General features: G+C 43.3%; 1 protein-coding gene across 1 annotated transcript in view; it reads right to left on the reverse strand.

Moving 5' to 3' along the window:
• Nucleotides 1–13,514, reverse strand: part of LOC137945169 (kinesin-like protein KIN-7E, chloroplastic) — a 92,099-nt gene that overhangs the window by 20,347 nt on the left and 58,238 nt on the right. The window contains exons 10-11 of the mRNA XM_068790941.1: nucleotides 666–728; nucleotides 409–513 (exon numbers count right to left, since the gene is read on the reverse strand). Of these exons, the coding sequence (XP_068647042.1) occupies nucleotides 409–513; nucleotides 666–728 (168 nt within the window). The remainder of the gene's footprint in view (nucleotides 1–408; nucleotides 514–665; nucleotides 729–13,514) is intronic.

Here is a 13,514-nt window from a genome sequence, read left to right on the forward strand (position 1 = left end):
CAAGAACTTATGAACAAGGTAGCAGATTCCTTGGCTAAGAAGCTTCCAAATGAAACAGACAATGTTCAATCCCCCTAATTGTGCACTTTATCCTTACTTTTATACGGGGCATAGTCCAGAGATTCAACATTTTGTACCTTCTTTGGTCTAGCCACATACACCTTGGAGATATAACAGAAGGGTATTTCTTTCTTTTTCGTTACACCACGCAATTCATATTGTCAAGTAACATTTATTATTAAAAAATAGTAGGACAAAATATCCAGTTCTAGTGTCCCCACAAGGAAGTACAGGACTGGATACACACAATACGATCCTAATGCATTTTACCATAGAGACCATTAAAGACAATCATCAACATCTGTATATAAATTTTGAAGAAATATGGGGAAGAACGAGTTTCCTTACAGTTCCAAGACTCAATAAGCTTTTATTTATGTATGAACCTTCTTTTCTTCGGAGTCCAGTTGTTTCAGTTTTTGAACTTTCAGATCCTGCAAGATCAATTAAGTTCTGCAAAAGAATATTTGGAACAACAAACACAATATCCATAAAAAAAAAGAACGTGAAAAAAATATCAGGGATCTAACTCTGAAAACAAAAATCCTATGTTATCTCCAGGAGAACCTTGCAATATAGGCAGCAGTTGAATAAAAAACACTTACCAACTGAGATAAGGTTACATCTTCCTCCCCTTCGTTTTCACCACACGGACTGATCTCAATAGTCTAAAAATTTAAAAAGTTTCCATTATCAAGTCTGCAATGAAATAGTTAATGTCCAAATAAACAACAAAGAGACCATAAACTTTGCCAACTACATATTTCATGAAAAAGAATGGTAGAAGTGTAGGTTTAGGGCTTGAATGTAAGAGAAAAGAGAAAAACAAGAAGAAGAGAGTGAGAGACAAAGAAAGGTTGCCACAGACAACGTAAAACCCTGTGCTCTTTCTCTTTATATTCCTTCAAAAAGGCTTACAAAATGACAAGTATGCCCCTCTCTCTCAACTACAAAGAATAAATTTTATATTTATAAGTGACAAAAAATGAAATTAAGAACAAAACATGTATACAGGAAAAAAATAAGCTGATTTCATTCTCCCTCTCAGTCTTCTGGTATCAAAATTCCAGAGAATGCAAGATCATCCAATGCAGAGGCGATCTTGTCATGGACAGAATCTACATTCCCGAGAGTGCGGATGATACCTTTAGTTGGTCTATTTTCTGCAACAGTCTTCAACATCTCTTTCAGATGAGCCAAACTGCTGACCCAATCGTCCCTTCTGCTTCACCTACAGTCCCGCTTAGCAATCACAATCATCATTTTCCACCACTTCCAACCACCAAATAATTCAGCTGCAAGGATCTTGAATCAAGGGAAGGGAAGAATGAGACCATAATAGAGGAGTAACCCCCGACTGAGACCTAGATGGCAACCTAACCGCGAAAGAGAAACGGATTTAATTGGAAGCTCCATTGCATATACTTCAGGCCTAGCCATTAACGAAGAAGCTATGGGAACAGTGAAACCTGTGACCGCAGAAAATTCTATTGCAAACGAATCCTAATTATTCATTGGGTGGGATGGCAAAATTGACTAGTAACCAATTGATTTCTTCCGGGAAGTCGTGGGTTAACTCTGCCCTAGGAATGGGGCGAATGACAGATTCTGTCTAGATCGCTGCTTACTCTCTTGTTCTCACTAGAGCATCTTCAACCCAGAAGAATTCAATAAAGCTATTTCCTTCCCCAGACTATGGTTTTGCTGCCGTTGGTCATCTCCCTTGGTCCTCTCTCAAAAGCAGTCGAGAACCAGGTAACCTAGCATCCTCACCTATTGAACCATAGTACCTAGCTTCCCTTCGCTTTGTTCGAACCCGTTGGATCGATATCCAGTGGAACCAGTGGCAGAGACAGTTGGATAGGTACCCCAGAAAAGCTTCAGCTGCTTACCTTGAACCAATTGGAATAGCACTACCCATATAAGTATAGACTAAGACAGATCAAATTGGATTTAACCGGACCGGCCAGCATATGATTTTGCATCAGTAGTTTCAGTTGAAGACCTTGAGGCGAAAAACAAATCATCCAAGGTAAGCTCCTTCCTTACCGACCCCCCTCTCTAAGCCATAATTACATTGCCCGTTGCTTTTTCTGAACTGTCCCAATACACCATCTCTTTGCGCCTCCATCTGGCGGTGGTCGCTGAGGTCCTCTTGTCTGGCTGGGATCGAGATACTATTGCTTCTTGGTTCAAGGAATTGCTCAGGCTTGATTACTGGCTGACTGTTTCCCTGTTGGGCTCCCTCCGATGACACAACCTCTTCCAATCCTCCGAGGACAAAGCTGCTGCCCTCCGTCTTTCCCCGAGCGACCATGCTGGCCTTGCTTCCATATCGGAATGGCTTGCCACTCCCTCCAACAGTTCCTTCGGATAGTGGATCTCAATTTGGGGTTTGCCTACGGAGCTTTGGTCGGAGGACACCTTCAGCCGTATTGTCGGATCCTTCGCCAAGTTGATCAAGCTGGCGGACAACACTGCCAGTAAAGCCAGACTTGACGTAGCCATGCTTTTTATTGCCTCGCCACTACACTGAGAGGGCCCTTCTTTCTCCAAAATCATCGTGAGGACAAATTTCTTTTAGATCAAGATCTGCTTTGACAACATGTCCACTGCCAACTCTTTGGTGTTTCCTCTTATAAGGAGGGAAGTTCGTCCCCGCCGATTCCGACAACCAGCATCGACCGAGTCATTGCTCGACTGAGTCGACCCAACCAGCCCAGCACCTCGATGCCACCTCGAACTCATCAACCTCTCTGCCACACTCCACTTCAAATTCAAACCTGTCGTACCTGAGCCACTCTACAACTCTTGGGTTCCCAGCTGACAAACCTACCAATTCTGTCTACACCCTTGTCACTATGGCTGCCATCCACCTCTCCCTCTCATTCTGTCTTCAACTCTCTCTTCATTGCTTTTTCATGGTATCAGGGCAGTAGATCACATTTGGGAAGACTTTTTGTCAAGTTTTTCATCCTTTTGAAGCAGATGTCTACATAAAGGAAGGATCTTTATCCAGTTTTCAGCTACTAGTTAGTAAAAATCCATATTTTTTCCTTTTCTCTCTGCCATCACCCTAGGTTTATCAGTTCTACTGTTCTAAAAACAGATCCTGATGTTTTAAACTGCCCAAAAGAGATTTTTTTATGCTGATCTTAGGATGCGTACCAACTCTCAGACCTCTCAGTGCTGACATCAACTTCGACATCTGCTGATGTCAGCCCCAGTGTTGCTTTTTTTGCACTGTATCTTCTGGAACGTGATCCTTGCATTGAATTTCTGGATTTTCTGACCTACGCACATCATTTATCTGCCCTAACCGTAATTTCATGTGGTGGTGCTCACTTAAGCTGGTTAATTTGGAAATTTTGGAAGTTTTATTTGATCTGTTTGGTATTCTTATATATCTGATATAGCTGATTCTAGTGAGGTTTACTCTCCATCTAAAGAATCATATAATCCGAACGGTAAAGATATTATCACTATCACCTCTGAAAAGTTGAATGGTAATAATAACCTTACTTGGTCTAGATCTGTTAGAATGTACTTAAAGAGTAAGAAAAAACTGAAATTTATTAGGGATGACCCTCTTGTCCCTCAAGATGATGATTGGGAGGTTGAAGAGAGTCAAGTGATAACTTGGATTGTTAACAACATGGAATATACTATCAAAAATCAGGTTATGAACTTTGAAACTACCAAAGCTATGTGGCTATCTATGGAAGCTCTTTAAGGACAAGCGAGCAATCTTCCAGGGTTTACGAGCAATATACAAATTTCTTCGGCTTAAAAATGGGTAATAGGCCTATGACAAAACATTATGGTTCTTTTCTAAGTATTTGACAGGAGATCAATGTCTTTCGTCCATTCACTACGGATGAATGGGGAATCAGAAAACAGCAAATTCAGCTCTGTTGGAAGATAGGGCCCAAACCCACACGACCAAGGAAGGCCCACATATCTAAGAGTATTATAAGATGGGCCCAAGTCCATAAATAGTAGGACCCACCATGAATACCACGAGCTGGCATCTTTATCACATAAGTTGGAAGATCAAGAAGGACTGACAAAAGCATCTTTATCTTATGGTCATGTCCAAGAAGAGTTTTAATTTGAGTTATGTTTGTCTTTTATCTATATTAAGTTATTTAATTATGCTAGGACTTATCTTTAAGTGTTGCGTTTGGGAGTAATTGGGACAATGGTAGTTTTATTGTAGTTGGACTCTACTACCTTCCTCTGTTATAAATAGAGATTCATGTACTCTGATTATAACAAGTCAATGAAGTATTTCTCTTTTCCATTTATTCAACAAGCTCCTAGTGGCAAAATATCTAGATGTTTTGGGTGCTGAATTTGACAGCATTAGGGCACAAGTTCTAGCCTCTAATGAAGTACCTAACCTCTCTATGACCTTTAATAGATAAAAGCTGAAAAGACCGTTGTGTCTAAAGCTGGAAAAGATACCAAAGTGGGTGAAGCTACTGCCCTTAATACATCAGCTACAACATCTGGTTCCACTGAGACATCCAGAGGACATAGGGACTGGTAGAGGCAGAGGATGAGGACAAGGACGAGGCCGAGGAGATGGCAAATCTGAGTGCTAGCATGTTCACTGCGGATACACAAATCATTACTCAGATAGATGTTGGATAAAGTTTGGTAAACCTGCATGGGCAAACACCATTACACACGAGAGTACAACCCTAGGGTTTGAAACTACAACATCAATCCCACTTGTGCTCCAGATGAATTACAACAATTAATCCAGCAGCATCAACAAATTTATAGCATATGGCATAGATATCTATTCCTTCTACATCCTTGGCTCATACGACTCCTCCCACAGGATCTTGTGACGAGGAAGATGGTTAGATCCGCTCGTGAGAGAGGGGGTATACTATCTGGATAGCCACAACCTAAATAGTACTTTGCATGCACTACACACAACTGATTCACCTTTTCAGTGGCATTTCAAACTTGGTCATCCATCACTAGCAAAACTGATTCAAGTAGTTCTAGACTTTCCATCTAGTATTACCTTTCAATGTGAGACATGTCAACTGGGCAAGCATCACTGGAGTTCCTTTCCTGTTTCATCTCATAAGACAAGTAAACTGTTTGAGCTTGTCCACTCAAATGTATGGGGTCCTTGTCCTGTGACTAGTCAGTTTGGTCATAAGTATTTTATTTCGTTTATTGATGATTTTAGTAGACGTACTTGGATTTATCTCATGTGAGAAAAAATCTGAAGCCCTTGATATATTTCAACTATTTTATAATGAAATAAAGAATCAGTCTGCAACCTCCCCTAACAACAAGAGAATTGAAGAGGGGGGGGGGGGGGGGGGATGCACAAGTTTAGCACACAAATCAGCAGCCGAATTGGCTGATTTAAGTACATGAGACCAAGTACAAGAAATGTTAGTCACAAGGAATTATTCATCAAATTTCTTGTGTATTCACTCCACAATAAAATGGAATTGTTCAACACAAGAATCGTCATTAACTTGAGGTATCTCGCACTATGTTAATTCAAATGAATGTACCTAAGCCATATTGAGGTGATACTATTCTTACTGCATGTTTTATGATATATAGAATGTCGTCTTCTGCTCTTGATGGCAAGATTCCCATTTAGATTTTGTTACCCACTGCACCTTTTTCCCTATATCACCTAGTGTGTTTGGGTGTGTTTGTTTTGCACATATCTTAGATCCCTCCAAGGATAAATTGTCTTCTTGTTCAGTTTTTTTTTTTTTTTTTGAAATAGTGTTGTGTTATATTAACATGCTCATAAGAGCAAGTTACAACTGCTGTATCCTGCTATTGACGCTAATCACCTAGACATAGCAGCATCGCCAAACGCCAATCACGCCAGAAATTCAATATTTTTTTAAATGATGCTGAATTTTATTAAGGCAAAAGCTCAAGAGAGCAAGTTACAAAGGGGTGAAGCCTTCCCAAACAATAAGAGATTGCTGGGAAGTTCCAAATTTTGCCAATTTATCAGCCAAAGAGTTGGCTAATCTAGGAATGAGATTCCAATTCAATGAATAGTTGACACAATGTCAGCAATACAATCAGTGATAGGCTAGTGGCGCCAAGGGGGGGGGAGCTATCTTTTGAACACCAACTGATGACAGTCTTTGAGTCTCTTTCAATAATTAGCTAGAAATTCAATATGAAATTCTGTAACCTTCTAAACAGCAGCGGAAAGCTGCAATGTCGGCAAGATACAAAGCAACAGCGTCAAGCCGAGACTTAGTCCCACTTCCAGTGTGAAATTGGGTTCAAGGCCTATCCCAAAATGACTAGTCACCTTAGGAAACCTCTTCCCCAACTAATAAACTCATGATCTTTGATCTCACTAATCCATGTGAGACTATTCCTTAACACTCCCCCTCATGTGTAGGCACGTGGATAATTTGGGTGGACGCCCTCACGTGTAGGCACATGGATAATTTGGCTAGAAGCCCACATATAGTTGCTTTGATACCATGTTAAATTGGTTCCAAGGCCTATCCCAAAATGACTAGTCACCTTAGAAACCTCTTCCCCAACTAATAAACTCAAGATCTTTGATCTCACTAATCCATGTGGGACTATTCCTTAACTTCCAGAAATAAATCAACAACAGAAACAATCTTTCAAGGATGATAATGGAAATCTGGACTTGTTGGACCGCCAGATTAAGCTCACGTGATCAATCAAATAACATATGAAAAAGGATAGACAACAATAATCACAACTTTCAGCTAAAAACAAATTCGACGGCAATTGCAGCAATAAGCGATGTTCTAGAAGATGCAACACAGTAGAGACAACATGTTATGGACTCCATAGCATCAAGAGTGGCTAACCGGAGAAGAGAAGAGATGGAGTAAACTTGTATTTCAGTACCTTAGGGGTTTAATTGTAATTTGAAGTTCCATAAGGGTCTAATTGTAATTATAGAACCTTTGATGTTTTCCTTGACCTATTTAGGGCGTCAAGTGAGGGAATAGAGACAAGTATTGATCATTAGTCTAAATGAGATCAAGTTCTCTCTCTAAAGAGGCCTAAGGTTGGAGCTCCTTTCAAGGCTCACGTCATTCACCATTGGGCGTTCCAGGTACCCCAAATCCCTCCCTTCTTCGTCATTCAATCTAGAAGCTAGAGGAGATCGCCGGGTGACTCGATCCATGGCTAGAGAGCCTAACATCGTGGTATCAGACAGGACCACCCTTGGTGATTCCTCTTCCCCTGCAGAAATTCGAAATTTTGTGGAAGAAAACCATGCTGATCTACAATCTCAAATCAATGGCCTGGAGGGAAAATTCTAGATGTTCCTGTCACGCATGGAGGAAGGCTTCACCCAGCTTTCAGTCCAGATGGCATCCTCCTCACGTCCAGCAGATCCTCTCAACCCTCATCCAACGCCTCCACCTCCTCCCCTGCGCCAAACACCTCCACCTCCTCCCCTGCGCCAAACACCTCCACCTCGTGGGGGCCTCAATCCAGCACCCCCTACCGTGCCAAGGTACACAAAGCTTGATTTTCCAACGTATGATGGGTCTGGGTCCTCAGACCCTTTAATGTGGTTGCACAATTGTGATCATTTATTTTCCAATCAAGGAACTCTGCCCGAAGGCAAGGTTCAATTAGCCGCCTTCCACATGCTCGATGAAGCGCTTATGTGGTTTCATCAATTCAAAAACGAGTTTGTGGTCTAATATTGGGAATTTTTCAAAGAAAATTGTATGCTACGGTTTGGTCCTCCGCTTCGCAACAACCCGGTTGAGGATTTGGTCAATCTAAAACAGCTTGGCACTATAGAACAATATCAGAAATTGTTCCAAGAAAAACTTGCTCGTGCAAGTCATTTGGTTCGACCTGAACTTTATGTCAATTTGTTCACGGCTGGCCTGGTAGAACCCCTTCGCCTAGAAGTGGAATTGGAAGCCCCCACCTCCCTAGCCCACACCATGAATTTGGCAAGAGCATTGGACACCAAACAACGCCTCTTCCGTGAGTCCTTAAACAAACGTCCCCCTTGGCAACCTCGCCCACAGCCCCCTAGTCCTTATTCCACTCACCCCAGGCCTCCTCCCAACCACCCATCACCACCACCACCACCAGCCTTTACACCTCCACCGGGATTTATCAAACGTCTGACAAAAGCAGAAATTGATCAGAGAAGGGCTCAGGGCCTATGTTTCAATTGTGATGAAAAATTCGTCAAGGGCCATCTATGCAAAAGACTATTTTGGGTAGAAATAGAAGACCCCTCAGAGGATGACTTTCAGGAGGATATGGACCAAACCGAGGAGGAAACACCAGAAATCTCCCTCCATGCCATGACAGGCCTGCAGATCACCAATACCATGCAGGTCCATGCCACCATGAACCATCATCTCCTGCTCGCACTCGTGGACTCAGGCAGCACACATAATTTTATAAGCAGCCAGGCAGCACAACAGTTGGGGTTGTCACTACAGCAGAAATCAGGAATATCAGTCTCAGTGGCTAATGGTGACAAGGTCACCACTGTGGGTTTCGGTTCAGCCGTGCCCTTTACTATTGAAGGTCACTCCTTTGTAGCAGATTTTTTGGTCATACCGCTGGCTGGGTTTGACCTCGTTTTGGGCATTAAATGGCTACAGCAATTGGGACCGATTTTATGGGATTTCCAATCCCTGACCATGAGTTTTAACCAGGACACCCATCCGATCACCCTTCAGGGCAATAGCGCACAGAGGCCATGTAGCCTCCAAACACTTTCGTTGGATCCTTCCCAAGGGGATAACTTAGCTTCGTTGTTGGCCGAATATGCTGATTTATTTTAGGCACCTGCCGACCTTCCTCCTATACGAGAGTGTGATCACAGAATTCGTTTGAAGATGGGCACCGAACCAGTGGTAGTGCGCCCCTACCGCTATCCCCATGTGCAAAAAGATGAGATAGAACGACAATGTCAACAAATGCTACAACAAGGTATTATTCAGCCTAGTCATTTTCCTTTTTCATCCCCGGTATTGCTGGTAAAGAAATCAGATAAATCTTGGCGTTTTTGTGTGGATTACCGTGAACTCAATGCTCGCACCATCAAAGATAAATTTCCAATTCCAATGGTCGATGAATTATTGGATGAGCTACATGGCTCTCAATTATTTACAAAGTTGGACTTGAAATCTGGCTACCACCAGATTCGGGTTTATTCAGAGGATATCGAAAAAAATGCCTTCCGCACCCACCATGGTCACTACGAATTCTTGGTGATGCCATTTGGGCTATCCAATGCCCCGTCCATCTTTCAAGCACTTATGAACCAGGTATTTCGCCCTTTCTTACGGAAGCATGTCTTAGTTTTTTTTGACGATATACTGGTCTATAGCAAAACTTTGGGCAGCACACTTGCATCAATTGCGACAGGTTTTCACAATTCTCCGAGCACACCATTTATTTCTCAACCGTGCCAAATGTGACTTTGCCACATCCGAAGTAGCTTATTTGGGGCATGTGATCTCGGCCTCTGGGGTGAAACCAGACTTCAGCAAGATACAATCGATTATGGATTGGCCCACACCTCACTCCGTTACAGCTTTGAAAGGGTTCCTTGGTCTCGCAGGGTATTATAGAAAATTTATCAAAGAATATGGTCACCTGGCAGCGCCATTGCACAATTTACTGAAGAAGCATGCCTTTCAGTGGTCTCAGTTGGCAGACTCCTCGTTTAACAACTTAAAACAGGCATTAGCGTCAGCACCAGTTCTCCAATTACCCAACTTTGCCGAAAATTTCATCATAGAATGCGATGCATCCGGGGGAGGGATAGGTGCTGTCTTGCAGCAACAGGGTCATCCCATTGCCTATTTCAGTCGCCATCTCGCGCCTCACCATCACAAATTAGCCACGTATGAAAGGGAACTCATCGGTTTGGCCAAAGCCGTGCAGCATTGGAGGCCGTATCTGTGGGGAAGACCTTGTGTGATCCGGACAGACCACTGTAGCCTCAAATACTTATTGGAGCAGCGCCTTACTACATCCCCACAACAACATTGGCTCAGCAAATTAATGGGATTCGATTTTCAGGTGGAATACAAACCGGGTTATCTCAACAGGGCAGCAGACGCTTTGTCCCGCCGAGAACTAGAGGATTCACACTTGCACGCATTGAGCCACCCCAAGTCCCCTTTGCTGGACACAATCCGTAAGGATACTAGCCATCATCCAGATCTCCTTGATTTACAAGCTCAAATCGAAAACCATTCAAAGGACAAGAACTGGACACTACAGGACGGTCTCATTCTATATAAAGGACGCATATATCTTCATCCTTCGTCGGTACTCCTTCCTGCCATTACTGCCTCCTTTCATGATAGTACACATGATGGCCAGCAGAAAACATACTTCCGCCTCAGTCGGGAGTTTTATTGGAGAGGTATGAAGCGGGTCATTGCTGAGTATGTTGCAGCGTGCCAGATCTGTCAGAGGAATAAGTCTGAATCCTTACAACCCGCCGGCTTGCTCCAGCCACTTCAACTTCCTTCACAGGTATGGGCAGATCTCTCAATGGATTTTATCGATGGTCTTCCTCCTTCTGCAGGGAAATCTGTTATTCTTGTTGTGGTAGACCGGTTCTTGAAATATGCCCACTTTATGGCCCTCAGCCATTCGTATACAGCAACACAAGTCGCTCAACTCTTCATAGATAATATTGTCCCTCTCCGTGGCCTTTCGGAGACCATCACCAGCGACCGTGATGCTATCTTCACCAGCAAATTCTGGGGGGAACTATTTAAACTCCATGGCTCTAAGTTAGCTTTTTCTTCAACATACCACCCTCAAACAGACGGCCAGACAGAGGTGATTAACCGCACATTGGCGATGTATTTAAGGTGCTTTGTGGGGGACACGCCCCGACAGTGGGTTCGTTGGTTAGCATGGGCAGAGTATTGTTATAATACCTCATACCACACCGCACTGGGTACTACCCCTTTTCGAGTTGTTTATGGACGCGACCCTCCGCGCCTACTTTCTTATGAACCGGGGTCTTCTCGGGTAGCGGCATTGGACCAAGCATTAGCCGACAGAGATGCAATGCTTGCTCAAGTCCGCTTACAGTTACAACGTTCACAAGCAACTATGAAGCATACTTATGACAAAGGACATCGTCCCCTTTCCTTTGCACCTGGAGAATTTGTTTGGCTCAAACTTCAGCCATACCGCCAACTATCTCTTGCAGCCATCAAACGCCATAAGCTCTCTCCAAAATTTTATGGGCCATTCCAGATCGTGCAACGTATTGGGACTGTGGCGTATCGTTTGAAACTACCACCAGACGCCAAGCTCCATGACGTCTTCCATGTCTCCCTTCTCAAGCCGTTCAAGGGAGACTCACCACTGCTGCATACCCCTTTGCCTCCTCTCAAAGATGGCAGGTCCATGCCCACGCCCGCTCAGATCCTTCAAGCCAGGCGAGTGAACAACGCTTGGGAAGTGCTGGTTCGGTGGACTGACAAAGAATTGATAGAAGCCTCTTGGGAGACACTCGAGTCCTTCCAGACTCTATTTCCCACTTTCGAGCTTGAGGACAAGCTCTTTCTTCAGGAGGGGGGTGATGTTATGGACTCCATAGCATCAAGAGTGGCTAACCGGAGAAGAGAAGAGATGGAGTAAACTTGTATTTCAGTACCTTAGGGGTTTAATTGTAATTTGAAGTTCCATAAGGGTCTAATTGTAATTATAGAACCTTTGATGTTTTCCTTGACCTATTTAGGGCGTCAAGTGAGGGAATAGAGACAAGTATTGATCATTAGTCTAAATGAGATCAGGTTCTCTCTCTAAAGAGGCCTAAGGTTGGAGCTCCTTTCAAGGCTCACGTCATTCACCATTGGGCGTTCCAGGTACCCCAAATCCCTCCCTTCTTCGTCATTCAATCTGGAAGCTAGAGGAGATCGCCGGGTGACTCGATCCATGGCTAGAGAGTCTAACACAACAGCAATAAGAAAACATCCAAAACAACAAGGTTCCTTGATTGAGCAGAGAGCTGAGAGTTGAGAATAGAGAGCAATACCAGGCTGGATGGAGCAGAACACGTCCACTAGACAGAGGGCAATACCGGGCTGGCTTTCATCCAGCGGAGAAGCGGAATTCAAGTGGCAATTTACTATCAGCTATCAGGGGCCCTCGTGATAGTGAGTTGGAAGGAGGAATATATCATGGACGGATCCAGCTGCTGCTTTACAGGCAAAATTTTCCGATGAAGGAGACGTGCTTTATGTTTTTTCAATGGATTATCGAGCAAAGCTGACAGGCAAAAGTTTCAGAATAAAAATTGAACCTTTACTTGAAAAATCAAAGGTTATATAGTTTGGCGAAGAAAACAACGAGACAAAAAAATATTTGTAATTCTAAAAACAAACCATAACTACGAATCCTGAAAATCAAAGCTCTGATACCATGTTGATTTTTTTTTATTTTTTTTTTGAAATGTTGCTGATTTTTATTAAGACAAAAGCTCAAAAGAGCAATTTACAAAGGAGGGAAGCCTTTCCAAACAATGAGAGATTCTGAATTTTGCCAATTTATCAGCCAAAGTGTTGGCAGATCTAGGAATGAGATTCCAATTACAACTGAGTAAAAGATACAATGTCAGCTATACTATCAGTGATGGGCCAGTGGCACCAAGGGGGGAAGCTGTCTTTGGAACACCAACTAATAACTGTCTTCGAGTCGCCTTCAATGATTAACCTGCCATGGAGACGATCCTTGAAGATTTGGAGGCCGAACAACAAAGTACTAACTTCAGCAGTATTAGAATCGGCAATGCCCACCAGACCAGCATAAGAAAGAATAGGGTCTCCATTGTGACCTCTGAACACACCACCTGCTCCAATCGGCCCAGAACATGCAATAACACTACCATCAAAATTCAGTTTAATGCAGTCGCAAGGGAGAGGATCCCAGATGGCCAAACTTGGAGTTCTGCTGGGGCCAGACATGTGAGCGATCAAATTCCAATTTTCCCGCAGGGAAACCCCCAATAGAGTGGCAAAATCCTTCCTTGTATGAAGCCAACTCGAGATGAGACCAATGACATGAGATGAGGCCAATGACAAATCGCCGACGGATGGCATCAATTTTGGAGCAAACGAAGGCCGGACAGTGTATGAATGATAACAGATAATTTGGTAGCCCAGCCAGACAAGACTTGAGGAGAGTGAGACGCCCCGCTATTGATAAGAGTTTACCCCTCCAAATGGCTACCCTCTTTTAAATTTCTCAATGAGGGGCGACCATAGTGACGTCGAAGGCCGAGAATCAAAAAGTGGGAGCCCAAGATATGTAGCCTGCATATTTCCCACAGAGCATCCCAAGTAGTCCGCCATATCCCAAAGCCCAGCTGGATCAATGTGGTAGCCAAGAAAAGTGGTTTTTCCCCAGTTTATGTTCTGACCGGAAGCCAATTC

Source organism: Aristolochia californica, unplaced genomic scaffold (assembly GCF_029961685.1).
Source record: "Aristolochia californica isolate CCGP_79_NKW_82.1479 unplaced genomic scaffold, dmAriCali1.0.hap1 SCAF_12, whole genome shotgun sequence".
Lineage (NCBI taxonomy): Eukaryota > Viridiplantae > Streptophyta > Magnoliopsida > Piperales > Aristolochiaceae > Aristolochia > Aristolochia californica.